The sequence below is a fragment of the Salarias fasciatus genome, chromosome 17 (genome assembly GCF_902148845.1).
Source record: "Salarias fasciatus chromosome 17, fSalaFa1.1, whole genome shotgun sequence".
In the NCBI taxonomy this organism is placed as follows: domain Eukaryota; kingdom Metazoa; phylum Chordata; class Actinopteri; order Blenniiformes; family Blenniidae; genus Salarias; species Salarias fasciatus.
In genome coordinates this window covers 14,769,243-14,796,843 of record NC_043761.1, presented here as the reverse complement: position 1 = coordinate 14,796,843, position 27,601 = coordinate 14,769,243, and the positions used below count along the sequence as shown (strand labels likewise).

Below are 27,601 nucleotides of genomic sequence, written 5' to 3'. Positions count from 1 at the left end.
TGAATATCAAGACTACCAATAAAACACCGGCGAAGTGTAGAAACGACTAAAATGCAGCTTCACCTGGTCAGTGACGTGTGTGTGTCAGGGCTGCTTCTGTAAACTGGAGCCTCTAAAGCGACCGACAAACTGCCGTTAGTGCAGGAATCCATTATTAAAGCCATTTGTTCCTTTAAATGTCGGCGTGTGTGTGTGTGATATTAGAAAGGGGTGTGTGTGGTGACCTCTGGGGCTTCACCGCCGCCCTACATGAGCGACTCCAGGCTCTCGGCCACGTTGGTCTGCCCCAGCGGCACCGAGCCGTTGGTCTCCGGGCTCTGCAGGGCCCGCTGGTCCTCCTGGCTGCTCACCAGGCTCAGCACGGCGCGGTACAGGTACTGGTGCTGCTCCTGGGGGGGGGGCATGAGGCGGGGCGGTCAGGGAGATGAGGACGATTGGTTTTACAGACGGACGGCGCCGGCGCTCCCTCACCACGTCGTTGAAGACGCCGGGCCGCATCAGGTTGGTCATGCGGGCCACCTGGTAGACGTCCACGGCGCCCTCCTCCTCCAGCTGGGCGCTCAGCGTGGTGAGGGCGCAGAACAGGCCCGACGTGGCGCCTCCCAAACTGCACACACACACACACACCAACAGAAAACACTCCCTATTAAAGAATTTCTGGAAAGACGGCTTCCTGTCCTGATTCTAAAGAGACATTTTTCTGATTTTTTTTTCCAACAAATCAAATCAATCCGGAGCCGTAAAACACGTTTAAACTTTAAAATGATGCAAAAACCACCTGAGGCTTCAAAAACTGTCAATTTCGGCAATTTTTCAAACAGATTTTAGCACTTTCGACTTTCTTTTCCAGCATTTTTTGTGACAATTTTGACATTTTACAATAGAATTAATCCCAGAGAGAAATTCCTTTCAGCACTGACCCACACAGGATAAACTGAAAGAAAGTCGAACATCAATTAAGACAGGATGAAAATTAAAGAAGTCATTTTTAAATAATAATATGTAAAATGATTAATAGTGACCAAGGATGAAATAAACCAGAACACAGAAGTGTTACAGCTACAGGAACATTTTAACCATTTTACCTTTTTTCTTTCTAGTTTTTTTTTCCTTCCATTTTACTTTTTAGAAATTCAAGCATTTTAGAATTGTTCTCATATACTGCGCCTCCAACAAAGAAGAAGCTTTTTTTTCCAACACATGAAGTCATTTTGAAAACGACTCTAGTGTGTAAATGAAATAAAAATAAAATAAAAACGTTCCTTCCGAGCGGTCAGTTTCCCCCCATCGCTTCTTGTACTCACGGGTCGTGCACGACCGTGGGTCCGTGCGCGCGCCGGCTGCGCTCCCTGACCGTGTTGACGAGGTCGAAGCAGTTCCTGATGGGGCTGTCCGGGTTCGGCCAGCAGGCGGCGCCGAACTGACGCACCTCCAGCACGTAGTCGTTCTGCACGAATCAAAGCAAAAGCTGAAGAAGCGCGTGACGGCGCCGCCGCGACCTTCCCGTGCGCGTGAGACGCCCGACCTGAGGAGACGCCACGGCGAAGTCCTGCACCAGCAGCCGCTCGCCGTTGGACACGGACACGTGCTCCTCGCCGCGGAGCGACACGGTGAGGCCGTCCACGCTCAGCGGCTCGTCTCGCCGCGGCCAGAAGACGCAGCCGTCCACAGCGCTGGTCTGAGCGGACGGGGGGGGGGGGGAGCAGAGGTCAGGGGTGTCAAACATGAGGTCCGTGGGCCACAACTGGGCAAATTTTTTACAATAAGTGTGTTGTACCTGGCTGTGTGAGTCTGGCAGACAGACGACGGTGTGCGTGTTGTGCTCCCAGATCATCCTCCAGAAGTCCGCCACCGTGCTGCTCATGGGCGTCTGGCCGACGATGAACTCCCGGGTGTGGCGATGTCCCTGCGAGAACCGGCAGAGCGCAGTCCCGGTAAAACACTCGGCTCGCCGCGGCGCACGGCGGCCGGGAAAACGGCTTCGCTCACCGTCACGTAAGAGGCGTTGATGTAACCCGTGGCGTTTGTCTCCGAGACGGAGAGAGAAACTCTGGATCTCTCCACTGCGGAATGAAAGGATTCAGTATTTCTCTTTCTTCTTCAGCAGGAGGATCGTCAGAAATTTTCAATAGAGTCGCCCGGCCTCCTACCAGGCATCAGCGCTCGCGCCCGGTTCCTCTCGGCGTTGCCGTCTTTCAGCGCCGTGCTGTAGTCGGCGTGCTTCGCCTGGCGCTGACTGATCAGCTGAAACACGACGAGACACACACACACAGAGGTAAAGGAAGGTGTGTGAGACTAAAGGGAGGGATGGATCTGGAAAGCGTCGCACCTTGAACTGTTTGTCCATGCGCGTCCTGCCCGTGGCGCCCGGGATCAGCAGGTCGGACACGTAGGAGTGCAGGAGGTCAGAGGTCACCAGCGTGTCCCGGCTGAGGATGGCCTCGACCAGGGCGTCATGGATGAACACGTACTGCTCCTGAGGAGGGCCAGGCGGCTTTTATTGTCTTTACTTTGTGAGAAAAATCCATGAAAGAAACGAGTCTTCATGATGAAACATTTCCAGCTAAATGATTGAATCTCATCCATTTTCATTTCTATTTTTCATTACAGTCATGTTTATTGATGAAGAGGATCACACATCAGCCCCCTGGGGTTCGGTCCTCTCCTGCACAGTTTGGTTTAGTTTCCTGTCATTTTCGTGCAAATGGAGAAAAACATTCAAAATAATTATTTAAATAACATTTAAATCAGAAAAATGCATTAAAAATGAATATTTGAAGACTTTAAATTGTCAATAAACACTCCTTTGTGTCTCTCAAAGAGGATACATTTAGATAAAAACCATTAAATTGCTGAAAATGACAAGAAAACTCACCAAAATTTGATATTTTTGTTTTAACATGACTTCAATAATAGACTGAACACTACTATTTAGAACAAAAATAACTCTAAATATGATGAAACGGGAAGAAAAGGGGCCGATGGTCGGGAGGAATGAGTTCTAAAATCCAGAATGTTGGAGCGTTGAAATCCTGACTTTACCTCCGTCTGGACTAAGAAGTTGCGCTGCGTCCTCACGTGTTTGAGGAAGCCGAGGACGTTGACCGTCCCCTGGTCCTGGATCTGCTGCAGCATGCTGTCGATCACGATGTAGGTCCCCGTCCTGCCCACTCCGGCGCTGCCACACACACACACACACACACACACACACACACACATTTAACAAACCTCGTTTCTTTAGAGGACTCTGCCACTCACACACTCACACACACACACACCTGCAGTGCACCAGGACGGGCCCCATCTCCTGCGTGCGGGCCTGAGACGAGGCCCGGATGAAGGCCAGGACGGGCAGGGTGTATTCTGGGACGCCCATGTCGGGCCACTGGGTGTAGTGGAAGTGGAGCACCGTGTGTTCGACTCTCCTCTGAGGCGCCTGAGGACCAGACCGGACGGTTTCTTCAAACTTTACCTGAAGGCGGGACTCATCGGGACCCTCGCCGGGGCCGGCGGTACCTTATTGGCCGTGTCCCGGACGGTGAACGTCCTCATGGTGTAGTAGGCCAGCGTCTTGGCGCTCTTCAGGGTCACCTGGTACGGCCCGTACTCCTCCTGGTTCTCGTCCGGCCAGTACTGGTCGCACTTGGTCTGGAGGGAGAGGAAGGTCCTGGTAGATGGGCGGATACTTCGACGTGGCGGTGGATTCAGGAGGGGTCCCTACCCGCCCTTTCTCCTTCAGGTTGGTGATCATGACGATGACGCCGACGTTCTGCTGCCAGATCATCCTCCAGAAGTCCTCCCGGCCGGCGCGGAGCGGCCCCTGCGCCGCCACGTACGCCCTGGTCCGCTCGTAGCCCTGCGGAGGAGCGAACAGCTCTTCAGCTCTTCACCCACGGCTCGGCCGGTCGCCCGGCGAAACGGAAACCGAAACACTCACGTCCACAAAGTTGGCGTTGATGTAGTCGCCGCATTTCCCGTCTCTGTCCAGACTGTTGGAGAGCTTCACTCTGCTGTGGTCGTCTGACGGGAGAGGAGGAACGGTCATTTCTGAGGGTTCTCGAGTTGTTTTTATTAAACGATTGACGTCAAAACGCCCCCTACAGGCCAGGATGTTGATGTAGCGGTTCTTGCTTTTGTTCTCGGGGTGATTGGAGCTGTCGGCGGTGATTCCCATGTCCACCGTGCAGGCCTGCACCTCCTGAAACACAGCGTGCAGAACAGATACAGTCACTTCATTCAGGAACTATCAACCAAGATTCTTCATTACTGTGTGTCCAGATACTGTCAAAGAACTAAGAAACCACCAAAACACAGAAAACAGCATGAGAGAAACAATGATGACAACATCACTTTGAGGTTATTGTGTTTTTTTTTTTTTCTTTATAACGTAGTAACAGAGTAGTTTAGAGGTTTGAAACCTTCATGACCAAAACAACCATTTTCCAGATTTTCCATCAATACAAAATTTGCCTGGAGCCACAAAACACAGTAATGATCTGAAAAGAAGAAAAAAAACATTTGCAGGTTCCATTACTGAGGTGTAATAACTGCAGTTTGGATATACTTTAATATATTCTGAGCTTCTGTAGCTGTTTTTAAAGATTTCTCCTTCATTGGGCTGTTTTATCCACTCCAGTTGTTAATAGGAACTGTGGGTTTCTTAATGGTTGCAACACTTTTACTTATACTACCAACTTAGACTTTTTTTTTCTTTGTATTTGTTTTTCCCTTTTCCATATGTTTTTCTTTATGCATTTTTTTCCAATTTTTTTCCTCTTTCCTATTTTTCTTTATGCAAAAAAAAAAAAAAAACCTACACAAATTTAATCATTTCAGTGGGATTGTTTTGTCCTGTATTCTTTCTTTTTTGGGAGAGTAGTTTTATTTATTTATTTATTTATTTATTTATTTATTTATTTTGCTCTATTTGTCTGTACTGTTTTACTTTATTTAGCAGTTTTTTGCCTGGAGATTACACTATATTTGAAAATCAGTGCATAAAGAAAGAAAGAAAGAAAGAAAGAAAGAAAATAAACTTTTTGCTATCTTTAAATTGATCAATCAACAATCATGAGTTATTTGAAGGATCGAAGAGTGACGAGAACTCAACAAGAAATCTCACACTGGAACAAAATCCTGAGAGAAACAGTCAAAACTTCACATGGAGATTTGTAAAACTGGGCCTCGAGGGTGAAACACGGCAGAACAAACGTCACGTGTTTTTCTCAGGGAGAGTTATAAAGGGGATGGCAGGCGTCTTACCTCGTAGGACTCTTTGACAATCTAATGGAGGGTGGTGTGGATGCAGAAAGCACGACGATGGTGGTGGAGGTGGTAAGAGGAGAGTGGGACGGGGGGGACGAGATGACAGACAGATAGACACACAGACAGGGAGTCAGTGCAGGTCACAGGAATCCTGGGGTTCAGATACACACAGAGCGGCGGCGCTAAGCCAGGAATACGACCATTCCTTCCATCTTAGCCGCGGTTTCAGCTCGCCCAGCGCTTTAACTCCACGACGAACACAAAGCGTCACTCCTACTCAACAGACTGTAAATCTGTGTGTGTAAAGAGGTTCATGCTCGGAGGCAGAGGCGGCTAACGCCTCGGATCGGTGTGTGTATGAATACGTTTAGCGCCACACATCGACACTGTGCCATGATGTTAATAGAGACATGGAGGAGCATTAAGGAGCTTTGACAAATGAGGCACACATGAATTAAAACTCGTTTCTTTTCTACACCAAACAGAGAGAATTGTCTCTTCACAGATTTTAGTCTCTCGCACCTCGAACTCCTTGGAGAAGGTGTTGGTGGCGTGCAGCTCCATGACGTGCTTCACAAACTGCTTCACCGTCAGCGGCTCGTGACCATCTGAGGCACAGAACGCAACCATCAGCTCGCTACAGACCCTCACGGCGTTTCCCTTTGACCTCCAGGGGGCGGCGTGTTACCGGTGGCCAGCAGCAGCGGGGTCGACGGCGCCGAGATGACTTTAGGAGACGCCGTGTCGTCTGGGTAGAAGTTAGCGGCCTGGAAACAGTTTCTGCGACACAGACGTGTATGAGCGGCTGAAATTCACAGTGACGGACAGGGTGTGTGTGTGTGTGTGTGTGTGAGCGTACCTCCAGTAGATGAGTATGCCCACCAGGACCAGCAGGCAGAGGATGGTCAGAGTGGAGACCACCGCCAACGGGACCACCGTCCGTTTCTCCCGCTCTGCGCCTTCCACCAGCCCGACCCGAGACTCGTGGCTGCTGTTGCTCCCTCCTGGGGGGGGAGAGAGGGGGGGTTGTGAGAAGAGAGGCCACTGTGGAGGCAGGAAGACCGAAATGAGAAGAACGCTCCAATCTTTAGGTCTTTGTGTTGCAGAAATGAGAACAAACTCCCTCAAGCTTTCCCGGTTCTTACCTTCCTGATGGAAACCGTAGCGAGAGCAGCGCAACATTTACCTTCCGCTTGCCCGTCCTGGTCGTTTTTAGTGCCTGTGAGTCTGAGCAGAGGATCGAACACCGATCCGTCCACGCTCGTGACCTCTGACCCGACATGCAGCTCTCCAGACCCGCCGCCGCTCTCACTGGATATTCCGTCAGTCTCGTCCGTCTTCTCTATTCTCTGATTCCGACCGTTTTCTCTCCCTCTGTGCTCTTCTAGCTGAATCTTTTCTACTTCCAGATCCCATCGCGTCCACTCTGGATCGTAATCGCTCTCTGTGGCCGTCACCCAAACACCTTCAAATCCCGACCCGCTGCCTTCCCAAGGAGTTCTTAAAGAATCCAGATCCGAGAAAGACGCAGCGGAGAGAAACTCGCCGTCCTCGACGGGTGAGGCATTTCCATCTCCTCTGGTTCTCAGAAGAGAGGAAACGAAGTGATCTCGAGAGCCTGAAGCAGCCTGAGGGTCCTTCGATGAGGAGATCAAGTCATCGGACGACCTTCGGTGAAAGATAAAGCTGCTCTCCCTGTTTCCGAGGGCCGCAGAAGGACGGCGGCGGCTGTTATCCGAAGGTGAGGCTGATGCAGGTGTGACTAAATCCCTCTCATCGGTGATGATCTCTCCATTCAGAGCTCTATGGGAGTCTGCAGAGTCCTCAACAGGCACGTTTACTGCAAGAAAAGTCAGAGCAATGACATATTTCTGAAAGAGAGATTCTCCTGAAGACGAGGAAAGATGTGTGCACGGAAGAAGACGTGCACAGCTGAAGAATTCAAAGAGAAGCGAAACTCAACGACTCCCGTGGAAGAAATCCAAGACTGAGGCGTGGAGTAACAGAGGAGAAGAAGGAGAAGAAGAAGAACCACCAGAGGGCGCCGTCGAGACACGAGCCAGAATCCAGAGAGGGAGTCCCAGAGGCAGCGAATCACCGCAGCCTGAGTGGATTCAGGGAGATGACAGAGAGGCGGGGGAAACCTGACCCTCCGGCATGCCCACAGATTTTGGGGGGAGAATCAAGCGCCTCGCTCCTTCTGATCATCATCATCATCATCATCATCATCATCCTGTCTACACACCAGAAGACGGTGGGTTTACAGCGTGTGTTACCGTTGAACATGGGCTGCGTGGTGTGTATCAGCACCCGGACGAGGGACGAGGTGGTGAGCGACTTGTAGATGGAGTCGGCGAGCGTGTTGCTGGCCGTGCCCGCCCTCTCCGTGACCCACAGCGGCGAGGAGGTGGAGGGTCCGGAGGTGGACGCCGAGCCTCTGTCCTCCTCCTTACCTGCAACAGAAAACGTGAACGCTCAAGGAAATGAAGAGAGTTTTCACAGAAATCACTTGATTTTCCTGAAATGAAGATATTTCCAGTGTGAGGGTTACTGCTGAAGCACTGCCTGCCTTCACAGAGCTGCTCTAGTACCTATTTAAACATTTAGAATATGAAATTCCTCCAGCAGCATCAAGACGTTTTGGCTGAAACACATTAGCGTCAGAACCAGAGGAGGGTTTCTGTGTGGAACTGGACCTGGCAGCCCGGCGGCAGACTCGGTGGGAGGCGAGGTGAGGGTTTCCACCGGAGCGCTGTTCACCGAGTCTTCATAGAAGACGTCCGTGACCTGGATGTCGTCTGTGGGAGAGGCGGAGGGGGGGAGGCCGTTTTCAGCGGTGGGATCCGGCGGATCGCCGTCTTCAAGCTGTGAATCAAACAGACGAGGAATAAGAACGCTTTCCTCGTGGGGAGGGGTTTGTTGGGAGCGGCGGCGTCCCGATCGGCTACCTGCTGCGGGATCACCGACAGCGACGCCTCCTCCGTGATCTGCCGGCGGACCGTCGGCAGGGTGGTGGCCCGGACCACCGGGAACAGGAAGCCTGGCTGCTCCGTCGCTTCGGAGATCCAGATGGCGCCGTTGCCGTCGAAGCTGGGCTTGGTGAGGGGCCGCTCCGTCTGCGCCGCCTCGTCGTAGTCGATCCAGTTCTGGTCCGCCTCCTCCGGGCCCGCCCTGCTCCGGTCGGGGTTCTGCCTCGGGTTGGGTCGGGTCTTCTGCAGGACGGCGGAGTCGGGCGCCGGGGCCCTGGTCTGGACGGTGGGCTGGTTCTGGTAAACCCTGGTCTGCTCCGCCGGGACCTCCTCCACCGGGCTGTGGTCGTCTGGGGTCAGATCCACCCGGCTCTTCTTACCTGGCCTCTCCAGTCTGGTTTTAGAGGAAACCTGAAAAGAAGAGCGTACCGTCTGCGTGGAGAGACGCGGCAGCTTCTAATCTCACATCAACACATTTCCTCTGAACTCCCTGGACGGCTTTCATTCTGCTCTCCAAACTCCCTCTGACAAGCCTCTGTGAGCATAATTACATTCATCTGCATAATAATGAGGCTGCTGGATGTAATTGAGTACAGGCCAAATGTTAGCACCCACACACACACACACACACACACACACACACACACACACACACACACACACACACACACACACACACTCTCTCTCACCTCTTTACTGGGGTTGAAATCCTGTGCGACGGGATCAGGGTCAGATTCACTCTCTAAAACAACGAGGAAGGAGTAAAGACTCAGTCAGTCTGACAGTTATGATGCTGTGTTTTACAGTTCGGTGTGTGTGTGTGTGTGTGTGTGTGTGTGTGTGTGTGTGTGTGTGTTTTTCTACCGGGGTCCTCTAACGGCATGTCCACGATGATCTGGTCGCTCCACCGCCCCCGGAGCCCGTTGGTGCAAAACGCCACCACCTGAACCACGTAGCTGCTGTTGGCCAGCAGGCTGGAGATGATGGCTCCCTGCGGGGCGACACGCAGGAGGCTCAACCTGTGGCTCCAGGGGAACATTCGGAACGCTCAGAGGCTCTGAACGGGGGTCGAAGGTCATATTCAGTGGGTTTCAGGCTTTTGCCTGGATAAAGATGAAGCCTCTCAGCTTGTTTGAACATCTCGGTACACAGAGGATGAGATTTTATTTTCAAATTATTGAAGAGAAAACGGTCGGTGTGTTTTGTGCAGTGAGTTTTTTGGCACGAAGCCATGAAACTACCCGACAGAAAAGATGAATTTTAGTTCATACTTGTGCACGAACGCACACCTGAGTCAGTCAGAATCTCGGCTATTTTTAAGATACAACAAATGGATCGAGCGTCTCGCTTCTCAGCTGCGCCCACTGGCTGAAGACTTTCCCCCTCACGGAGTAAAAAGCTATTTCTACCTGATAACTTGAAAAACTCAGTTGGATTTTGTCGATTCTGCTCTGATACTGTGACTCGTGCTGCACGGATCCAACATTTCAACCATAACTAAAGACAAAACATGATCTAAGTCTGAGAGATCTCCCCTCAACAGCTGGACAGAACCATAAATTATATCTGTAATAGTTCTCAAATTTCATGAAACGCGTGAATTATTCCTATTGTTGCCCAGAACTTCTAAAACCCAATCAGCACCACTGGAGGTTAAGCCGTCTTCACTGAACTGAAGTCTTTAAAAACCATCTAAATGTTACATTTGGATCTGGAGAGGACTACAGCCGCCTGTTTCTAAGAGCTCTCTTCTGATCCATTAGCGCGATGATTCCGCTCACGCTTTACACTTCCAGAAGAGCATTTTCACTCATTGTATTTAAGTCGGGAGGAAAATCACCAGAGGAAGAAAAAAAGCTTCTATCCTGAGTGCAGGCGGTCGTCTTTAGAAAAAATGTCAATTTATTAAAAGCTCTTTTAGTAAATTCAGAGGAATATATGAATAATTACAGCGAGACAAGATAACCAGAACATTAAGAAGAGCGGCTGCCAGCAAGGAGAATCTGATGGATCCGAATGGTGTCTGTTTGGAGGCTGTGGAGCGCGTTCCGTACCACGTCCTGGTCCCCGTCGGTGCGGTACTCCCGCTTGGCCTGGCCGCGGCCCTGCAGCCTCTGGTAGGTGACGGTGTACCAGTCGATGGTGGTGTCGTAGACGGCGCGCGGCCGCTCCCACATCACCACGATGGTGGTGTCGTTCTGCGCGTCGGCCTGGACGTTCTCCGGCTCCGAGCTGCAGGCTGAGAGGCCGCGGAATGGAGGAGAGTTACCCAAGAACCGTGATGTTAATCGACTGCAGGAATGGGACAGACGCTCAATTCCACTTCGGAAAGCAGCGAGCGGCAGTGAGTGGGCGGCGCGCGCATATATACGGGGCGAAGAAAGCCTTTTTTTTCTGAATTTCTGAGTACTTTATTTCAATTTCAAACAGAGCTGCAAAATAAATTGCCTGTGCTGAGAGAAGCCGGGCGGCCGGACTACAAAGCGGAGCTGCCTGGCAACCCAAAACAGCCACTTTACCTCAGGGCCGACTCTGAGAACGGGGGACTCGCTGTGAATCATATCTTTTGATGATCAGGCCGAGGCCGACCTCGGAGGGCTGAGAGTTACCGCTGTAATCCACTGAAAACACATGTTTTCCAACATGGGATTAATAATGTAAAGTCTATATTGATCTCCGGTTCGATCCTCTCACCCAAAATCTAAAGAATTCTGGGTGAAACGCTTTAATTTTTCCACAGTTTGATCAATAAGCGCTCTCACTGGCCAGCGATGGAGCGCTGCTGCCTGGCATTTCTTATCCAAGGACTATAACAGAAAAAAACCTCTGAAATTAGAATGTTTTCATGCTGTACAGGTGTTGTGGACTAAAAGCTGTTCCTCGCCTGCAAAGCTGGTTAAACGGCCTTGTGGGGATGAAGCTCAGCATCAGCAATGAGAGGACGGCGGCTCTGTTAACAACAGACCAGAGCAGGAAGTCTACGTCTCTAACCTGGAGGCCACTGCTGCCCACTGCTTTAACTTCACAGGTTACTCACAAGGAGCCACGGATCAATACCTCAATCGCTTTTGATTAAATTATCTTAACTGTACCAATAATCAGGGTGTAATCTGTGGGAAAATAAACGGTTAAACTGTTTGGATGTTCATGTTCCCAGCTTGAATTATTTCCTCTAACTTACAGGTCAAAATGTAAAATGTAAATGTAATAAAGAAGGACTAAATGAATTATGGGCCTGTATTTCAAAAAAAAATGCGGCATGCACTAAAAAAGCATTTGTTGGGTTTATGCCAATCTGAATGCTTCGGTGCAAATAAATAGAATAAATGCATGAAAATGCAATACCTTCAAAATAAGTAAGGATCGACCGATATGGCTTTTTTAGGGCTGATGCTGATTAATGGTACTTATGGAAACCGATAACCAATATGTCGAACCGATATTCATTTGCAGTAAAAGTGAACATCTTGGTATCAAAATTTAGCAGTGAGTGGGACCTTGTTATACAGACCAGAGTAGTGACTTAAGGCAGAGAGAGAGAGAGAGAGACGGCTGTATATATGATCCAAAGAGCAGGTTTTTAAATAAATTTATTTTATTGACTATCGGTGGGAAAAAAAAAGGCTGATGCCGATTATTAGAAAAATGCCCAATATCGGCCGATAATTGATTGATCCTTAAAAATAAGTATGATTTAAACATCATGCCAATTTTATACGTTGATTCCCAGTGTAAAATGCAGTGAAATGTCTCTGCTGCAACTAAAATTACAACAATGACTAAACTACATGCACAGTCGTCTGGTGTCCCGGGTTTGGCCCACGGACCATATGTTTGGAGCCAGTGCGCAGGAAGGAGCGGGAAACATAGCAACTCATAAAGCTAATGTTTAAATGCAAAAAGCTCAACTGAATATAATTTATATAGCATTTTTTAATACTGAATGTTAAGAAAATGTCAATAAATTCAGATATATCACTCAGCCCGGTGGTTAACTTTCTATCAGTCGGTTGAACTGTGTGTTTTATTTAAATTGGCTTCGTGTTGAGACTGTTGCAAGTGGATTTTTGCAAAAAAATAAAGATATTTTCATCACATATACTCTGGTTTAAATGCAAACGATTGAATTTAAAGGTTATTATGGCACTATTTCACCAGTCTGGAGCACTAAAGATGACGCTGGGCCGTTTGTGGCGATGAAGTAAAACAGCGCTCGACGCCGCTGATCTCACCAATTAAATAACTTAGAACATGATAAAAAATTCACGCTGGTTTTCCTGAGGATTTTAACAAACTCTTAGTGACTTTGTGGCTCTGATCTGTATGTGTGTGTGTGTGTGTGTGTGTGTATGTGTCAGGGGTCACGACCTACTTGGCGTGAGCACGTCCTCCACGCCGGTGTAGGAGGCGTACACCTGGCCCATGAACTGCTGCTGCTGCTCCCGGAAGTTGCTCTGCAGGTAGTCGGTCAGCATGACGTACCCGGCCTGCTCCATGGTCATCACCTCGCAGAACACCTCCAGCTGGGGACGGGCGGACGGCGAGGGCGCACGGCGAGGGCGCCGGGGTGAGCGCCGCCCGGAGGGAGAGACCAGCGAGTCAGACCGAGGAAACAAACACGTCCGCCTCGCCTCCGAAAAGTGAGGCGTGCGAGTGTGCGCTGCAGAGGCTCAGAGAGACGGCGCCGCTCTATTTTTGGCGAGCGCGGATTTGCCCGTGTCACGCCTTGCCACCCCGTTTCAATCACGCAAACACACACACACACACACACACACACTTACACACACACACACACACAGGCAGGCTCTCATTCACTTCCCATTACGCTCCTGCAAAATTGATGATTGTTACACAGATGATTTCATCCCCGGTCGCGGCTCCTCGGGGGTCGTGAATCATCCAAACGCTCTGAAGCTGCAGCGTCGGGCCGCGTTACCGTCCCAAACCAGATCACAACCCAAAGAGCGCAAGCTTAAGTTCTGACCTAATCTGTTTCACTGCATCAAGTCACATTTTACTGAAGGAATGCTGCTTCAGCGAGGTTAAGCTTCGACAATATGTTCAGTCTTTTCGAGTTTAGAGGAGAAAATCTGAATTTAGAAAAAGAAGAAACATGCAAACTACAGGAAGAAGCCCCCAACCAGCCTGAGACTGGACTGGCTTTCCAAACTCATGTCTGGGACGCTCGGGCGCACCGACCTGCGTTTCCGATATGGCCACGGTGTGCTTGAAGACGATCCACTCCACCGTCTCCCAGCAGGGCGGCGCCGTCAGCGAGCCGTTGTAGATGTAGTACTTGTCGGTGTTGTTGGGCAGCAGCGAGCGCAGGGCGAAGGCTTCCACCGAGCCGCTCTTCCCTGGCGAAGACAAAGGAACCGTCAGGCGGAGCGCCACCTGGTGGGGGTCAGAGGTCGCCACAGCAGATCGCTTTCTTACCAAACCGGCTGACGGTGTTGACGGCCTCGATGACGGGCGTGAAGTTCTCGTTTTCGTCCAGGCTGACCTGCAGGAGAACAACACTTTAAGGTCACCGGGTCAAATGGCTTCCACCTTGAGCAAGGCATCGCTGCGTCGGGTGAACCGACCTCGAACAGCACCGACAAGGCGGCCAGCCGCCCCCCATCCCGGACGGCGGCGTCCAGACTCTGGGAGTCATCTGGATCGTAGCAGTAGATCTGCATCTACACACACATACGCAAAGTGTGTTACGCTCGCGCAGACAGAGCAGAGGCGGCGCGGCACGGCGCTTTACCTCCAGCGGGTATTTCATCCCGTTCAGGCTGTGCTCCGACCCGTCCGACGTGGCGTTGCAGCGCCCCCAGTGGAACGTGATCCTGGCGACCCGGAACCTGGAGCTGAGGCCGCCTCCGCTCACGAAGAAGTCCCCGTCCACGTCCAGGGCCACTGGAACACACACACACACACACACACACACACACTGAATATGATGGACTGTTTGATTTCTCTAAAAGGTTCAGGATTTTTTTACTTTTGAGCCAACGAAACGTTTCGCTGGATGGATCTGTCGTATAGAAGCAGGAGAAGAAAGCAGCCGTCAAAGAAATACCAGTTCTTTAATAATAGTCTGCATTTTTCACAACAGCAAGACAGTCTGGCAGTAATGTGCACAAGAATTCTTCTGGTGAAAACAGGCTGCGAAAAATAAATCTAACTTAAAAATATATATATTTATGACTTTCCGCCACGTCACACTTGATTTTACTGAGTTTGAGAATCTGAGCCTGTTTGTTTCTGAATAATTGATCAAAGTTCGGGATTCTTAACTCTTGAAATTATTCACTAGCAAGCTGTTCCTTTAGTAGAACATCTTCAGCGTGCTGTGCAGTGGTGTAGTGGTCAGTACACCTAAATCACAGAGAAATATCCCTGGTTCGAGCCTCGCTGTGGGTTTTTCTTGCCTTCACCTAAAGATGGACAGATCTCTGATAAATGCTGTTTTGTACTTTTTTTCTTGACGCACTAAAGAATAAAATAATCCAATTCCGGTTTCATTACTTCCTCAGAGGAACTTATGACACACGTCATCATTTTTCTAAAGCTCAGCTTGTTTACTGGAGCGTGTCTCACAGTTTAATATCGAATTTAGTGAAACCAGGCTGCGTTTCATTATGCGAGGCTTTAAAATCACAATTTCCTCTCTGACCCACACACACACACACCGTCATCAGTATTGGGTAGATGGCGCTGATAGCTCCGACAGTTTTCATTTGTTTATCAGGCTGTACATCTCCCCCCTCCCCTCGCTCGTCCACTCCTCTCTCTCTATGCATCTTTCCTCCCGCTCGGTTTCATCTCGGCCTCTTGGCATTGATCTCTCTCTCTCCCTCCACATGATCTCCGCTCCTCCGTTTGCTTCTCTTTCTCGCCTCCTCTCTTCGTTTGACTCTTTCCTCTTTAAATCTCTCTCCTTCATTAACCCCTGAGTTGGGAAATGGTTTTTTTTTTCCTTGCATCTGGGGAAGTTAAGCTTCTTTTCACAGCTATAGGGATTAAAATGTTGTGCTTTACGGCTGCAGAATGACGTTAGGATCTCTCAGGATGTTCTATCCGCGCCGCACTTCGTCTTCCTCTCGCCTGAACACTCTTTTGTCTGCGACAGAGGAAATATGGAAGAGTTCAATATGAGTGACCCAGCTTACGGAGCGTATCTTGTGGAATGGGTCAAATGTGACTTTAGCGGCTTGAATCGACACCGGATTCTTTTAGACGGCTTCTTTAGACAAGTTGAGGCAACAGTTTCTTTCAGATTTTATTAAAACTGCATGGAACCTGCTTCAGATTGATTGAATTCCTCACGTTTCTATGGAAAGAAAGGAGCAGGGATTGTTCTATTGGGGAAAAAAAGTAAAAATCAACGTCAATAATGCTGAATTAATTAAATTAATTACATTTAGTTTTAATAATTCATCTTTTCTTCATGATTTTTTTGTGAAATGTTGCAGGTGAGAGACAGAAACCCTCCGGAGGGCAGAGGCCGGTGCACGTACCGGTCTTCCCGTCGTTGTGCACGGTGGTGGACTCCGCTGTGGGCCTGTCCCAGCCCTCTAGCTGCAGGTTCTGGTACTGCAGCCTGACCTGCGTGAAGGTCTCGTCGACATCCACCGGGGACTGCCGGGCGCTGTTGCACGTCGGGTACCTCTGACCCCAGCCCCGCTGGTTCAGGGCGCCTGCGACGACACACAGCACCGCGTTCCTGTAAAGTTAATCCCGACGTAACGAGCCGATTACAGCCGCAGCGACGTTCTGCGGTGAACACACGATGCCACCGAACAAGGCAGATGGTCAAACAGGAGGTCGAACATGAGTGCGTGTCCTCGGGATGCATCTCTGCTCGCACTCCATGGGCGTGCACGGGGTGTTTTAACAAGGCTGCACTATTCCCCATGAATAATGCAGAAGAAGATAAACAGCGTCAGGACAAACACCAACAATCCAATCGAACAGGCTCCAGCAGCGGCGTTATTTTAAAGAGAGACGTTCCCCTCACCACGGATCTTCTGCTAAATATCAGCTCGGGTAATTATTTATTCATGTCAGAGTTTGGAGCTCACGTGTAAAACTAAAACATGCACGTGTGTGTGTGTGTGTGTGTGTGTGTGAATTCATGCACGGCAGCAAGTCTCGTAACCTACATTCACATCCGCCGACGCGATCGCTGCCTCTCAGACGTGCGTTGGTTTCCGTGGCACACCTTGACATTCATTAGCACGCACCCCGTGCACGCTGCACCGCGGTTTAAATATTCATCCTCAAGTTCTGCACGTCGGCATGGATGAGTGAGTTCATTCACTGCAACATTCAGTCACGTCTTGCAGCTAATTACACTCATTAGGTATATTTTACAGGTAAGCTAACAGGAGTAAGAGTAATGTGATTACAGCGCTCTGCTCGGCGTCAGGTTTGATTTTATTGGAATAACAGAAAAATAGATAAATTCCTCTTCCTCAGCGCTCAGAGATTTCCTGAGTCAGACGATTGGTATTAAATTAAATATTCAGGGACTGAGTTTCACCTAAAACGTCAAAGATTTATCCTCCTGCTGAACCAAACGCTGCATTTTAAAGGCTTTATCATCCACAGCTGTAAAGAGCAGAGACTTATAAATAGTTTACGTGTGTGTGTGTGTGTGTGTGTGTGTGTGTGTGTGTGTGTGTGTGTGTGTGTGTGTCTGTGTGTGTGTGCGTGCACATGAGTGCACGTGTGTTTTACAGTAACAACAAAGAGTCTAATGAGGTCGGAGCAGATGGTTTAACTGTAACTAGTCACACATGATTTAACTGGTATTGGCTTCACATTCCTGATTGCGTGTGTGTGTGTGTGTGTGTGTGTGTGTGTGTGTGTGTATGTGTGTGTGTGTTGCCTTGTTTCACGCACGTTCAGCTGCCTGAGACTCCTCTCGTTTGAGAGCCACACTTGATTAAAGCTGCGAAGACACGTTCAAACACGCAGCGTGTCAATACAAGCAGAACGGCGTCCGCCAGCAGTGATCAGACGCGGCAGGAGCCGCAGTCCGTCGTCTCAGAGGGGAAGAATCAAGACGTAGTTGTTAATAAGTTGTCAAAACCTGATTCGGGGATGAATTCAGCTTCAGGGTTTAACAAACGCTTTTTTTTCTCTGTTCATTTTGAAGTTATCGTTTAAAGAAGTGAAGGCCGGAAGGGCAGCGAGGAGGTGGAAATAATTAGTCCTCATAAAATGTGGGAAGAATAAATCTAAAATCATCAAAGAGATGAAAAAGAAAAGCCTTTTGGATGCGTTTTTATCAGATGAAGATGAATCACGTCACGTACGATCAAACAGAAATGACCAAAACGCATTATTTAACCTGGAGACGAACCAAAAATTGATTTTTTTGTCTGATAACTCATTAAAACACTGATTTAAAACCAGAAGCTGTGCCTCGTTGTACAAGTCAATTAAATTTGTGTGGAATACGATATAATAATAATATAACTACAATTTAATTTCAGTGAAATCTGCACATCATCAGGATTTATTCAAGCTTAGGGGAGAATTTTCATATTAGTTTATTTGTGAGAAGACGGTTTACAGTTTACAGTGTGAAGTGATGAAGCGATGAGACACTGCTGCTCCTTCAGTCCACGAACAGCAGCTGGAAAGAGAGGCTTCGGACACAGTTTATTCCAGAGTGACAGAGTCATTAGTCACAGAGAGCAGGAGCCAAAGAGAGCGGCGCGCCGACCGGCTGCGAACGGCGCCGCCTCGTAAAACCGGGAACCGGCTCCCGGCCAGACGAGGAGCCGCCGCCGCCGCCGCCGCCGCCGCCGCCGCCGCCGCCGAGCATCGATGCAACACGGGCGAAGGAGAGGCGGCTGTGTCAGACGTACAATAATCACATCAACTACAATGAGGCTGGTGTCAAATTACAAGATGTTGCATAGAAAGGGGGCTTTTAGAGCAGGGTGCAGTCTTAGAAAGCTTAAACTGTTACCATGAATGGAGAAGGGAGTATAAAGGATGAGTATACGACGACTGCAATATTACGATTTATTCCAGACAGTGAGGAATAAATGAAGGAATAAAAGCTACAATTTGACTTTATTGATTTGAGAAAAAAATGCAATTAAACGTCAGCGGAAGAAGCGACAGCAAGGCTGAGTTTTACATTCAGATTCCATCTGCATCTCATCGGCTTCACTTTTTTCCCTCCAATTGCATAAAATAGCAGTGTGTGTGTGTGTGTGTGTGTGTGTGTGTGTTTGTTGTTTTCAGTGTGTATAATATGATGCTGACAGATGAAGCAGCAGGGGTTAGATGTGGGTATTGACACACCGACGCCACCTTGACATTTTCGGAGAACACACACATGCACGCACACACACACACACACACAGACACACACACACACGCGCGCGCGCGCACACACACCTAGTTAGTCTACTGACATAACGCTGCTGCCATGGCAACCAGTCGCTGACAGTCTGGAGAAAGGGAAGAAAAAGAAAACCTGCCTGAAGCGGCACTTGGATTTAGATGAAAAAGGAGTCTTCATTTAAAGCCATAAACACTCTGGAACCCACACACACACTCCGCCGAGCAGGAGAATTCAGATTAAATATGGAAATGACGCTTCATGTGTGTGAGTTCCTCTGGAGGCAGAACAAAGTGAAGCCACAGCATCCATATTATTGCTGTTTGATTTACGGTCTTACAGGAGCGAAACAGTTTCTAACAAAGCATTTAGGTTAAATTAAATATACTTTAGCAGAATCAATACTTTTTATTTTTCAGCATCGCTGATCTCAGAGTTGTGTTGGGTCCACTACTCTGAAGAAATCTGTTAAAATATTAACGTTTTCTATGCAATTTTATGAAAAATAACTGGTAGATTTGCTCCATTTTCATATATTTCTCTACTTCTTACATTTTACACTTTGTTAATTGATGCGTGTTAAGCAATAACAAACCATTAAAGAATATTTTGAGTTTAAAGAATCAGTTTAATGTCCTTACTTTGCATTACGTTACAGATTTATGGCTCCAATTGGCCGAGTCGGCAGAAAAAGAGCAAAATTGAAGAAGAGGCTTTATACTGAGGGGCAGTCAGCTGTTAAAGTGGTCGAGACAGAAGCCATTTGCACCCGATGCCGCCGCCGCCGCCGCCGCCGCTCTCTCTACCTGCCGCCATCGAGCCCTCTCAAGGGGGAAGAGGTGAGACGAGAGGAAGAACAGAGAGACGGCAGCAGACGATGGAGGCGAGGGAGGAGTGGACGGAGTGGGGGAAGTAAAGCAAAAAGACAGGAGGAGTGTGTGTCACACGCACAGATACACACAGCTGATGCACCAATTAGGCTTTGGCAGGTTCCTCCGCCTGTTCCGACGGTCATATTGATGGATTGCAAAGTTGCTTTTCCCACCGTTTCCGCGGCGATGGGAGTCTGAGCATTTTCAAAAAGTTGCGTTTTCAGGATCTCTGAGCTCCATTGTTGTTTCGTTCTGTTTGAGGCTAATTGACGATGATAAGTTGCACACATGGGTGTGAGAGGCAGGAGACTGATGGGAGTATCGTCAGCGCTTTGATCTGAAACAACATTTTAACCAAACCCAGCCGTTAAATCGTTTATTCATCGTCTAATTTGGGAGCATCCTTGGCCCGTTTAATCAGACTGTTGTTGTTTCTCCCTCTCCGTCCAGTGAAACGCCGACACCGCCATATGGACCCTGCGCACCTTCATCTAATTATAAATTATTCAATCAACCAATTATTTCAGCATCAAACCGTCAAATTAGTGCAGCAACCGAGAGGGAGGGCCTTCAGCGGCGTGTGTGTGTGTGTGTGTGTGTGTGTGTGTGTGTGTGTAGGCATGTGTAGGTCACCTTTCAGAGGCTCTGCCAGTCCGTGTGTGTGTGTGCGAGAGGCTAATTAGCGATGAAGGACTCCGCACGACACACACACACACACACACACACACAACACAAAACGGCTGATTAAAAACTCCGTAAGCAGCAGCGTCTCTTAATCAAGCCTCCGGCATTCGTTTCTCTTTGACCTGTTGATTTTTTACCTGATCCCTCTGATTTAGCGTAATCATGAATGTTCAGAGCAACAAGGGAACAGAACTGATCCCTGTCGGACTCAAAAGGTATTTCAGGTATTGAGTCCCGGCTGTCTGTTGGCTGAAATGCGGGATAAGAAAGACCGAACGATTTCAAACACAGCGTTGCACGTGGAAGTCCATCTACTAGCCGGCTCAGCGAGGACTGCGTCTGAGTGACTCGAGAAATAACAGAAATCAAACATATAGCACATCTGCCTTCATGAATATGGAATATCAGGTCTGGGTTTGAGTTTATGCAAAGTGGTTAAAGCACCGATTCCGTTGTCATGTTAACGCGGTCTGATGCCTGCAGAGCCCTCGTCTACTCATGTTATGCAACTCATCACAATTTATGAAGGATCTCAGTAAATACTGAGGTGTTAAATGAGATATATGTGTCCGTGTGTGTGTGTGTGTGTGTGTGTGTGTGTGTGTGTGTGTAGTGAGTATATAGATTATTTGTGGAGTACCCTGAGAAGGCTTAATATCAGAGATGAGATTTAACCCATAAAGAGCAGTCACGGCGTTTTGTTTCATCTCAGTCGGCTGTAAAATGCAGAGGATGAACAAGAGCCGTACGTCTGTGTGAGACGAGACTTCAGAGGGTTTTATTCAGCTGAATCAATGACAGTGAATGTATTCAGACACACACACACACACACACACACACACACACACACACACACACACACACACACACACACACACACTGGCTGGTATAGAGTAAAGTCTGAAGCTGACTCTCTAAACCACTCAGTGAATGTATAATGAATGACAGCAGACACACACACACACACACACACACACACACACACACACACAGATCTGCTATAATGACGAGCTGTCACACCCGTCGGCGGCCGCCCGATCCGACAATCAGACCTGCCGCTTTATTCAAGAGCAGAATGAATCAGTGTGATCTGCACGACTTAAACCTACGACTGTGTCTGGATCGCAGCTCAGTTAAATAATAAAAAGCAGCGGGATGACTCAGAGTCAAACCTGAACGCCCAAGGATGAAAAATTAAACTGCACTGGTCTCAAGACATAAATATTTGTAAAGCTTCGACGAAAACGGAACAGAACGGAACCCAAAAGGCGAATAAACGCAGATCAAACTGTCAGTCAATCTGCTGTATCTGCATGTTCAACTGTTAAACACCGACTCTACGTTCTACTACGTCTGGAGTCCAGTCGCCCAGCGCATGACTGTGAGAGGCAGATTAGAGCCAGGCTGTAAAATATTAACACGCCGGGTCAAAAAATGTAAGTTTTTGTGTGTAAAAGTCATTTGGGTTCAGATGGAGAGCAGATGAACTCATTAGCCCGGCGACAATGAACGAGTGAGAGAAGACCGAGTGCGGGAAGTGTCTGTGAATAAAGAAATCTACCACACACACACACACACACACACACACACACACACCTCTGCATCATTACCTCGCGTCTCCCACATGGAGCAAACACACAGACTGAGCAGCAACTGGAGCAGAAGAGAAGCCAGCCCAGAGTATTTTGTGACTAAGAGAACAGATGAGAACATTGTGGGTGGTGAACATGAAGAGCGAGCGCAGGACAAAAAAAAAAACAACAAAAAAAAAACACAACAGACGCAGGAGATGAAAGTGGAAAGGCACAGCGAGCTGGATGAGAGACCCTGGAATCACGCATTCGGCTTCAAGTCCTCGCCGCCCGGCGAGACGCTGAAACTTTAATTCAAACTGTGATCAGGGAAGCAAACAGTTTTTCCATTCACAGACTGAACGGACGGCCAATCAGACATTAAAGCAGAACCAATTGATTTCTTTTGGGAGCGGCGGAGCGTGACACGGATCGCTCTCCACTCGATCCTCTGGCCAATCAGCTGATCAATACAGAATAACATTCTCGTGTTGGGGCAATTTATAGAGTCGCATATGAGACGACCAGAACTCCTCTCATTGGGAATTCCTCTGAGACGAGTCCAGACGAAGCCATCAGTCGGCCTCTCTCCGTCCTAATGACGCCGCCGCAGGAGGAGCGGCGGCCGGCGCCGACGCCGGGCGCTCTCGGGATGCTCCCCCGGAAAGCGGAGTGTGTGATCGGACACTGAATGCGGAAACAGGAATCATTTGCGGCTGTCACAGGCCACTTCTCCTCTCCGACACGTCGCTGTGGAAGCCCAGGCATGAATTTCATAGACGTGCTGAGGCAGCCAAGCAGTATTCATATTAGCAACCTGTACGTGTGTGTGTGTGTGTGTGTGTGTGTGTGTGTGTGTGTGTGTGTGTGTGTGTGTGTGTGTGTTCCTCAGACAAAGCGCTGGGGTGGTATTGAAGCCTGCATGGCCCCCGGCGATGGTTTAGCTGGATCAGGACGAGAGGGGAGGTGGAGAGACCGGCACAGAGAGCAGAGGAAAGCAGAAAAAACACTGAAATGAGTCAGTTCTGAGGAACTACTGACTCGTTTGCATTCTGGGTTATCTTATTCTCCTCATACAGCGCACCGACAACAACTTAGCATCGTGATCGAGTCTGTTCCAGTGGAATATATTCAATGAAACTCAGAGAAGTAATAAGAAATCTTTATACAAGCAGAACAGTTTATGTCCCTCCAGGGGATTGTGTGTGTGTGTGTGTGTGTGTGTGTGTGTGTGTGTGTGTGGGGCAGATGGGGGGCCTAAGGGGTGTCTTCCAGGCAGAATCCTCCCAGGGACCCCCTGGAGACAAAGCAGAGAGGAATGATGAAGACAACACAGTGAAGGAGGAGGAGGAGGAGGAGGAGGAGGAGGAAGAGGAGGAAGAGGAGGAAGAGGAGGAAGAGGAGGAGGAGGAAGAGGAGGAAGAGGAGGAAGAGGAGGAGGAGGAGGAGGAAGTCCAGGCATTCAGGTTTTTTTTAAATGATCGTATCACAGCTAGTCAACAAACTGTTCAACCACACTGCTCTCATCAGTCTGCTGCAAAACCCGAGTCTGGATCTTATAGAAGAAAAAAAAAAAAAAGGAAAGAAAATCCAATTAAACCAAACCAGAGTCACAGTTTGACTCTCCTGGGAAAGTTTTAGAACTTCAACAGACAGATGCTCCGAGTAGGCAGGTGGAAACCGAAGCAGGTGGAAAACAAAGTTTGTAGTTTGTGAGGCCTGAGAACCAAAAACTGAATGTTGCTTCAGGTAAAAAAAAAAAAAAAATCATCAACAGTATTGAAAAGAGTGTGTTTCCTGAAGCCTGGCTGCACACTAATGAGGCAAACTCTCCGCGGAACTCAAGCATGTGAGCATTATTTGTATAAACTTGATGATCGTTTCATTAAAACAATGTCTGTGCGCTTCAGTCACTTAAAATTTTAAACCCGTGGTGGAAAATCTGACCGAACAGCCGCGGTCTGTTCTACGCAGGCGCTTTGAAAAGCGGCATTGTGATTCGGATGTAGCCTAATTTCAAACTTTCTCCTTCTCCCAGACACTCACTCCGCTGTGCACCCCCCCCCCCCCTTTCTCTTTTCTTCCACTTCCCTTTTGTCCCCCCTCCCACTTCTGACCCAACTAAAACGCTGTGCACGGTGCCTCACAATGAAGTGCGTCCCTTTCACATGTTAATGCTTTTACTCACGGCTCAGCGTGCAGCGCAGGGCGAGAAACGGAGACGCTCGGGAAAAACAAGGCACACGCACACACACACACACAGGCACACACACGGGGCTACAGTTACAGTAAATGCAAATGAGGTGGGGCACGGAGTCGGTGATGAACTTCAAATTGCAGCAGAAGGGGGGAGAAAAGTGAAGTAGGAGGAACAATGGAGGAGGAAACGGTGTATCCACTCCACTTCCAGCTTTTCATCATTCATGGCCGATACGGCGCCGCCGCACACGGGAAAACTATTCCCTTTTTATATTTTTTTGACGAACAGCGTGTTTGCGCCGGGGAATTGATTGTAAAGATCTGACAGGAGGGAAGAAAACAATCTGCGAGGAGAAAATACACGAGCATCCATTTATTGGAGACGGGCAGAGATGAGTGGGAACAAGCGCGATCAACTACAGTCTAGTGTGTATCAGTGTGTGTGTGTGTGTGTGTGTGTGTGACCGCGTTAGGGCACCCATTACAGCTTGGCTCATGACCAGACTTCACATTAAAGTCTGGATGCGAACTTGATGGAAGTGCACGTTCAGACCCATGAAAAGCAATTAATCCGCCGCTGTAATTAAATTTGAGGTAATAATAGCTTTTTGTTACACCGAGTCGATTCTCCTTGGCGAGCTTTTTTTTTTTTTTTTTTTGCCTTTAATTAAGATACTTCCTGTTTCACTCATGAATGGCTTGTACCGTGTTGTGTTTCACCAATTCCTTGTTTTTGTTTTGCTTCAGGGTTTTCTTCTTAACCAAAAAAAAAAAAGAGCAGCGATTACTCATTAATGACTCAGGATTCTGTCTGAAACTCTTGAGCTCTGCTTTTTCTGATTCTGCATTGCTTTTTTATTTATTTTTTTTAATTTGTGCCTGCTCGGATTGAATTTGAATGTTCCGGCTTGTTCATAAAATCCAAACCACTGTTTTTTTTAACTGTGGGAGGAAAATTCGTCTTTGTAACGGTGAGCTTCCCTTTTCAAGCGGCTCAGAGGTTCGGCTTCAAAGACCTTCTCCAGCATGCAACGTTCTCCCAAGAGGGGAAAAAAAAAATGGCCGCTTACTATGCTAAACTCCGTCTTTAGTACCGGCTTCAACACGTAGAATAAACCCAGTTCAATTTACCAATTTACAGCTTGTCAGATCAATAAACCAGATGGAGCAGGATGACGAGACAATTACCGGCCTGATTTATACTTGACGGCTGTGAGAAGCGCGTCCCCCCCCCCCCCCCCCCCCCCCCCCCCCCCGACGGGGTCTGCTCTTCTTCCAGCTCTTATGAGCTTCAAATAGCGCCGGTCAATTATCGGCGGCCGGCTCTTTAGGGGTGCAGGTTAATAAGACTAATAGCTCCGCACTTGGATCGCTGATGGCCCGTCCAGCCCCCCCCCCCCCCCCCCAGTAAGAAGCTAATCTGTCCCTCTGGGACGGTCGCTGTCTGTCTCCGTCCGGCCCTCGTCTCTGGCGGACGGCGGATTAGCTCGGCGGGGGCTCGGTGCTGAGTTAGCCCGTGTCGCGGAGCCATATGGTCCGAGGCAGATCGAGGCTCGCTCTCTCGCTCTCTCTCTCTCTCCGGGGAGATGTCGGCGGATAATTCCTTCAGTTCGGGCGATATTCGGACTGTTCAGCTGACGGCGTTGTTGCCGTCTGATTCTGAAAGCTTCCGCTTGGTCTACGCCAAGCCTTCCACTGTTTCTCTAAAAAAAACTCAAGAAGTCTGAGCGTTTTTACCAAGTTAAAGCGGCTCATATCTAATCTAATTGACCATGGCGGCGGGTGAAACCGTGAACACAGACCTGAGTACGACCAGTCGATGTCTTCCGGGAGTTTCCTCAGGCCCTGGACCAGCGGCTCTGCTGCCACAACTGTCAGACACACAGAGGGACATCATGAGCATGGCTTTGAATTTAAAAATAATAATAATAATCATAAAAAAAACACAGAAATGGAAGCAGTGGCAGGTTAATAAGATGATCACATGATCAGAGAAGGTCTGGGGTCGTCCCGGGAGACAGACCGGCTCCATTCATTATCAGACCGCAAACCTAATTTGTTAATATTCTGTTTTTCCTTTAACTACCAAGCACAAGAAGCGATCTGTTCTCTGCGAGCCCCGTCAAATTAGACAGAATTATACCTTTTACAACAGCATCAGTATTCACAGCATGCAGGTCTGCTCTGAGTCGTCTGCCCATTTTCATTTCTTTGAACCGCCGTTGGATAAACTCGCCTCTGAAATGAATCGGGCTGAACAGATCTGGCTGGAAGGGAACGCAGCGTCCGGTCGCTCCGGGATAATTACCCGAGTGACGCAGCAGATCACCGGGTTCAGGAAAGAACTGCCTCTAATGTGCTCCAGTTCCACCGAGACCAAACTGGACGAAGGCTCAGGTTTCACTACATTATTTCCAGGGTGTAAATGTGACCCTTCTTGATGTGGCTTTAAACTCTGCTGATCTGAGCTCTGATCCACCTCCATCCACCAGACTCCACAAGTGTGTTTCGGACTCTGCAAAGGGAGTCAACTCAGGGCAAACACACACACACACACACGCAGCTATCCATTACACCGCAGTAATTTTCACTCAGCGACAGCCGAGCGAACAATGATGAATGCAGCGGCAGCGTCGGTGTCTGTATCTGTCTGAGCGCTACGTGCCGATCGGATCCCCGCCATCGCTCACCGGCTGCACACTCACTAATGGCTTTTTGTCCGTCCGCGGCAAACTCCTCCGTCTTCGCGACACTCGAGGGCGTTTCTCAGCAAACACACACACACACACACACACACACACACACACACAGAACCCTGCACAGCTCCCGCTTCTTTCTTGTGCTAACTATTTTCTCCTCCCGCTGATAGAGTTTGGGAGACGACACACTCCGTAACGACGCCGTCCATTAACAAACACACAGTGCAATCAATTTCACCTGCAGCTGGTGTGTGAGGTGCAACGACGGCGACGTTATCAGGAGAGTATTGATGGTGGGAATGTAGCACAGTCACAATAACAGGACGGACGGAGGGATGGATGGATGTTTACTGAGTGACTTATGACGCCCATAAATGCAGCCTGGCACATGGTATGTGGGCCAATATAGGTTTAAAGCTTATATTCTTTCTTTTTTTTATCCAATGAAAACAATAAACGACTCTCTGACAAGCCTGCTGCTGGTCTGTGTGATCGGGAGGAGGAGGAGCAGGGGCCACGCCGTAACACACACCAACAAAGGGAATTGGCTCAAAAACAACATGAATAAATAAAAGCGTAAGAGGACTAAAACAATACATCTTCTTTGCCTTTGATCTGAAAATGCATTACGAAATATCAAAAAAACCTGCCCTCCAAGAAGATGAAAGCCCCGCCGAGTCAGATTTAGGTCACAGATGACTCCCATCTTAACATTAAGTCCGTCCACGTGGCGCACATGAAACCCCAGTAATCCCATTGTTTACCGCGTCCCGCAGTGGGGGGAACGCACGCGGGGTAAATAACTCCGAGTGCCACATATGTGGGAGCGAATAAACGCAGCGCCGAAAACAAACCGTCCTCTGTGTCGTCCGCGCAACCTTCCTCGTGAGGAATATTCAACAGGCCGACGGAGACGCGGCTGCAGAACCACACCGAGCTGGAGACGCTTTCCCGCTCCGCGCTCGGCAGCCTGTACGACGTCTTCTTC

The 27,601-nt window shown here is 48.8% G+C and overlaps 1 protein-coding gene across 1 annotated transcript in view; it reads right to left on the bottom strand.

Annotated features, from left to right (window-relative positions):
* Positions 1 to 226: 226 nt before the first annotated feature.
* Positions 227 to 27,601, bottom strand: part of ptprz1b (protein tyrosine phosphatase receptor type Z1b) — a 42,139-nt gene continuing 14,764 nt past the window's right edge. The window contains exons 2-32 of the mRNA XM_030114072.1: positions 25,717 to 25,785; positions 15,743 to 15,922; positions 13,987 to 14,138; positions 13,820 to 13,915; positions 13,671 to 13,737; positions 13,434 to 13,591; positions 12,607 to 12,757; positions 10,289 to 10,473; positions 9,079 to 9,225; positions 8,924 to 8,944; positions 8,214 to 8,645; positions 7,962 to 8,130; positions 7,542 to 7,718; positions 6,125 to 6,269; positions 5,954 to 6,045; positions 5,788 to 5,873; positions 5,263 to 5,283; positions 4,102 to 4,198; positions 3,938 to 4,020; positions 3,722 to 3,856; positions 3,517 to 3,648; positions 3,279 to 3,436; positions 3,043 to 3,178; positions 2,330 to 2,476; positions 2,151 to 2,244; positions 1,990 to 2,063; positions 1,778 to 1,906; positions 1,526 to 1,678; positions 1,305 to 1,447; positions 472 to 607; positions 227 to 389 (exon numbers count right to left, since the gene is read on the bottom strand). Coding sequence (XP_029969932.1) covers positions 246 to 389; positions 472 to 607; positions 1,305 to 1,447; positions 1,526 to 1,678; positions 1,778 to 1,906; positions 1,990 to 2,063; positions 2,151 to 2,244; positions 2,330 to 2,476; positions 3,043 to 3,178; positions 3,279 to 3,436; positions 3,517 to 3,648; positions 3,722 to 3,856; positions 3,938 to 4,020; positions 4,102 to 4,198; positions 5,263 to 5,283; positions 5,788 to 5,873; positions 5,954 to 6,045; positions 6,125 to 6,269; positions 7,542 to 7,718; positions 7,962 to 8,130; positions 8,214 to 8,645; positions 8,924 to 8,944; positions 9,079 to 9,225; positions 10,289 to 10,473; positions 12,607 to 12,757; positions 13,434 to 13,591; positions 13,671 to 13,737; positions 13,820 to 13,915; positions 13,987 to 14,138; positions 15,743 to 15,922; positions 25,717 to 25,785 — 4,109 coding nt within the window. The 3' untranslated portion in view covers positions 227 to 245. The remainder of the gene's footprint in view (positions 390 to 471; positions 608 to 1,304; positions 1,448 to 1,525; positions 1,679 to 1,777; positions 1,907 to 1,989; positions 2,064 to 2,150; positions 2,245 to 2,329; positions 2,477 to 3,042; positions 3,179 to 3,278; positions 3,437 to 3,516; positions 3,649 to 3,721; positions 3,857 to 3,937; positions 4,021 to 4,101; positions 4,199 to 5,262; positions 5,284 to 5,787; positions 5,874 to 5,953; positions 6,046 to 6,124; positions 6,270 to 7,541; positions 7,719 to 7,961; positions 8,131 to 8,213; positions 8,646 to 8,923; positions 8,945 to 9,078; positions 9,226 to 10,288; positions 10,474 to 12,606; positions 12,758 to 13,433; positions 13,592 to 13,670; positions 13,738 to 13,819; positions 13,916 to 13,986; positions 14,139 to 15,742; positions 15,923 to 25,716; positions 25,786 to 27,601) is intronic.